Source organism: Austrofundulus limnaeus, unplaced genomic scaffold (genome assembly GCF_001266775.1).
Source record: "Austrofundulus limnaeus strain Quisiro unplaced genomic scaffold, Austrofundulus_limnaeus-1.0 Scaffold17, whole genome shotgun sequence".
NCBI classification, from domain to species: Eukaryota; Metazoa; Chordata; class Actinopteri; order Cyprinodontiformes; family Rivulidae; genus Austrofundulus; species Austrofundulus limnaeus.
Window position 1 is genome coordinate 3,544,051 of NW_013952419.1, and position 4,866 is coordinate 3,548,916.

Genomic DNA, 4,866 nt, shown 5'->3' on the forward strand with positions numbered 1-4,866 from the left:
CTGTTATTATCTCGCTCTGAAGCACAGAGGAGTGTCAGAGGTGAGCTCGCTTCAATGACGCGGTCTCATTTCCGGACTCAGGCATTTTGTGAATGAAGTCGATATTTCAGTTAAAATACAGAAGTAAAAATATTTATCCGAGGATAGTACTACCCCCCAACTTTATGGATGATTTTATGGATTTAATTTTACGTATTATACTTGAGTAAATACGGTAGATAACTCTGCTGCMGTGAAGAGCGGCTGGAGTTGTGGGAGAACAATAAGGAACAGTCAAATGAAAACTAATTAATTTCTTCTTTCTGTTATGTTAAAAGATTAACTAGAATCTGAGCTGAAATAATCTGGAGCCTGAAGCCCAACAGACTTTATGTGGGCTGTAGTGGTTTTAAGCTCATGTTTGCATTCTGTCGCATTAATAAAAACCCAATATCTGTGTCGGCTGCACTAATAGCATTTCTGAGTTAACCTACTGGATGTCATTTAGAAGCTGATACCTGGTGGAATAAGGTTCACAACATTAAATTATTCCCTTTTTTAAAACATTTTTTTGCTTCACGGGCACTTGAAGTCTATAAATTATTTTTGCACTTACCACAGAGCAGCTCGTCAGCTCCATTGGGACAATCGGTGCGTCCGTCACACTGCAGGTTCTGAGGAAGGCATTGGCTGATGTTGCCACACGGGAACTCGCCGAGTGGGCAGCGGACCTCGTCTTCCACTGTACCCGTCACCAGAGCTGCAAAAAAGAAGAAAAGGGTACATTTCATGAAAAGTTTTATTTTATTTGGTGACAGAAATAGAAAATATTGTAAAATGTAGAAAAAATTGGACAAATAACATCAAGTACAACTGAAAATTGAGCACATTTGATGATTTACTGTAAAACTTTGTTTTGTTTTTGGCAAAATTGTAGATTTTTGGGGGATTTAAGTTCAAAACAGGAGTCTTTAGCTGACATTGGGTTAGTTTAGCAGCTCAATTATTCTATTATGACCTGATTTAGATGTAGTAATATCCTTTATTTAACCAGGAAATTGACTCATTGAGATTTAAAACCTCTTTTCCAAGAGTGACCTGGCCAAGACAGCAGCACACACACACACACACAAAAAAAACAAAACAAATCCAAAATACTCTGAGTTTTAAAAGTGTTAGGGATAAAAATCTTTTTTGTTTCACAATACAATAAACAGGACAGAAATAGACTGCATTGTTTTATTACTTGTTGCCAAATACAGTAAAAAGGTTGTTTTACCTTTTGCACTTGGATCCCATCCTTTTTACATTTTTGTTTTGCCAAACGCTCTAAAAATTATTTAAAAGCTGTTTTTATACTAATTAATTTGCTCATTTTATCTTAAAGCTTTACGTTTGCAGAGAAGYAAAGCCACACCAGGGGTGTCCAAACTACGGCCCACGGGCCGCAGTACTGTTTTAATTGGCCCGCAGCAAATTCTGAAAATGTAATTTAATATGGCCCGCACAAGAAGCAGCCCATTTACTGCAGAGCCTCTAGCTCCGGCTCTGAGCATCTGATCCGGGCAGAAAGGACTTATTTTAAAGCTCTGGACCTGCGCTACAACCTGGTGGTGGTTGCAAGTTCCTGGGACRTTCCCCTGCCGAGATATAGGTGGTCAAATGTCGGCGGGTGAGCTCCGGTTGGTGAAACGGCTGAATTTCAGCACGGGGCTGCTGGTGCTGATGCAGGGGAATAAAAGGAAAGAGATCCAGTCAGGTGGAACCGGTCCTGGAAGCTCAGCACTGGGTTTTATACCTGCAAGCAGGTGCAGCCCCTCGCGGGTAATATTTTTGCAAAAATGCCTACAAATGGATAAAAATCACAAATCACAAATCACAAACCACAGTGACCTTATGCCCAATAGGTGAGTTAGAAATACACACATTATTGATGTATCAATATGTCACTTCTAGTGTGTGGCCCGGCCCTTTCTTTATTTTCCTGTATTTGGCCTTCACTTAAAAAAAGTTTGGACACCCCTGCTTTACACCAAAGGGCACAGTTAATACTGAAGCACCCCAGAAACAATGTCAGCTGAATTTTATGGAGCACTCTTAAATATTGAAAGTAAGCTGTTTTTGGTGTGAATAAGACATTATAAAGGTGACTTTTCTTTCTCTCCTCTAGCCAAGTAATAACTCTTCTGTCAGTTCAGAGGAAAATGAAAAAAAAATAAAAAGCGTCATTCTGGAAAATAAATAAATAAGAAAACAAACACTGCCTGGTACATGTCAGACGAAGCTCTGGTGCCGGCTAATAAAACTGAGCTGTTGACAGCATCAACGCGTATTTATGCTGGTTCTCATTTAATATCTGGAACATTTGCAACAATAACTGAAATGTTAGGAGAGAGACGTATGAACACCTCTGAACGGGGCTGACGTTCCTGCTTCCCATTTTACCCGAGGTTACAGGAGACATTTGCAGCATTGCAGCTTGACTTAGGAAAATAATAAAAAAGCAGCAACAGTAGGAGTGCTTCAAAGAGTGGAGAGCAGCTTTAAATCTGTTTGTTAGGTTTTATAGCATCTTTGTTTCACTGAAGGTAGGATTTTATAGATTTAACAGTATACCTTTTCCATATGTCTTAATACAAAGACACATTCTGATCTTGAGTTTACTTTGCTTCTTCTAAAGGTGGAGTAAACATTAAAAAAACGCTGTCCTACAGATTATAATCTCACTTATTTTGTTCACACATAAAGACCCATGAATAACAACAACAGAATAGCATTCTGTTAAAGATCACATATTGCCCACCAGAGTTTTGGACTAAGATCTTATGTTGAGAAATGACAAAGTTTAGTTGTTTTAGTCCACGTGTTTCAAATCCCAGGCCCATAGGCCAAATGTGGCCCGTCACAGCATTTTATGTGGCCCGAGAGCTTCAAAAATGCATTAATGCCTTAAAACAAATGGATACTGCAACATAATATGCCCCGCTCAGCGTTTGTGTTGTAAATGACTTTCAGCTACAGTACTACCACATCAAATCGTTAATTAAATTAGCTCTAAAGGTTAAGTTAGCTGTAACGATACGGTTGATGTTCATTTCCCTGAAAGGTTAATAAAAATCCATCTTGTGACTCGTGAGATGTTGGCAGAGGCTGATAATGAGAAAAACATAAATCAGCAAGGAAAGTGGGCAAATGTATTAGAACGTGTATTCTGTGTTATAAAATATCACCTGTTTTCAACAACATTTAGTTCATAAAGAGGAGAATCCTGTTAATTCTTTCATATATATATATACAGTATAAGGTATAGACAAAATAGAGACTTCAGATGACCATGATCCAATTAATGCATAAGTCATTATTCAAAATCTGCTATAACTAATGATCTGAATATTAATATTTTTAAATGGTTTTTTTGTTGGACTATTGCCAAGTTTCCAATTATTAAACCTATTTATGCAAAGCTGAGCACTCCTTTGCAGTTTGTGGTGCTGACGGCTACTAATAAACACGCGAACACGAACAGTCCTGACTAAACATATAAAAACAAGAAACATAATTTATGAAAACGGCATGTTACAGAACTGAGAGTCCTTTTGTACCTTGCTGTCATTTGTAAGCGCCTCCAGCAGTTCTGCCACTGTAAATGTGCCAATAAAACCAAAGCCACACAACGACGTCTCCTCTTTCAAAACTTGACGTTTTCACAATGTTTTTACGCCAAACGGTTCCAATTGCTTTTACTGGCATTTTCAAAACTTCACAGATCCTGGAGTCAACATATATTTCTTTAAGCTATTTGAACGCTGTGATTTAAATGATGTTATTGCTAAATGTGTCTGCTGCTTGGCATAGAGAGGGAGAAATCCTGACGAGTTGTTTGGGGGGATATTTTGCTGGTACAAAGCTGCTTTATTTTCTGGTTTGCCTTCAGTCTGGTGAGAGCAGAGAAAACAGGAATGAAAACAAGTCAGGTTTGAGCTGAAACTAAACCGTAAGCTTTGATATCGACAGCAGCCAGTTGGCTTAATACAAGATAATCTCTTTGATATTGTTAAATTGGTTTTTTTTTTCTAAATTATCACCCACTGCCGGAGGCTGATGGTGATCATGTTTTTGCTTGAGTCATGTGTGTGTGTTCATGTGTCTGTAAAATATCTCATGAACCACTGAAACTCTTAGAAAGTAATCACTGTCCCAATACCAGCTTTTCTCAAACTAAGAAAAGTGCAGTTTGCGTACTCGCCAATACTAAATACCGATACATAAATACTTACTGAATTAAAACTTAAACATTACACAATGACTTTTAAAACCATTTATTTTATTGAGAAGAAGGTGGCTCTTATTCCTTATAGGCCTACAGCCATTCTGACTGAATCAAATGAAATATACAACATGAAATTTACTGTTAATTTTAAAGTAAATAAAACAATTCTTTCAACTTGTACAAATTCCTTAAACATGAGACAAACATTTTACTAGAAATGTAAAAAATGAAAACTAGCACATTTGATAGAACTTTGAGGCAGTGTACCAGTATCAACACAGACAACGGTACTGGTCAAAAGTATCATTATGTTTTGTACCAAAATATCAGGGCCGATACTCACACAAACCACTGGTAAACAACAGATTAACCGTTAAAGTTGACCAGATTCAGGATGGCTGCCACAGCTACCTGTAAGTCAGTTCACTTGATGTTGACCTCTAATTTGGTGTGGTAGTAGCTATAAGTCGTTTAGAGCACACACTGTGAGCAATCCTTCAAGTAAAACTAAGGCTTTATTGGGTAAGACTTCACACTGCAGTTTCTAAACTATATACAGCGGGTAAAATAAGTATTGAACACGTCAACATTTTTCTCAGTAAATATATTACTAGAGG

At 37.7% G+C, this 4,866-nt stretch overlaps 1 protein-coding gene across 1 annotated transcript in view; it reads right to left on the bottom strand.

Annotated features, from left to right (window-relative positions):
- Positions 1 to 4,866, bottom strand: part of rxfp2a (relaxin family peptide receptor 2a) — a gene marked incomplete at its 3' end in the record, with an annotated part of 55,639 nt that overhangs the window by 36,014 nt on the left and 14,759 nt on the right. The window contains 1 exon segment of the mRNA XM_014003327.1: positions 596 to 739. Within this exon segment, the coding sequence (XP_013858781.1) occupies positions 596 to 739 (144 nt within the window).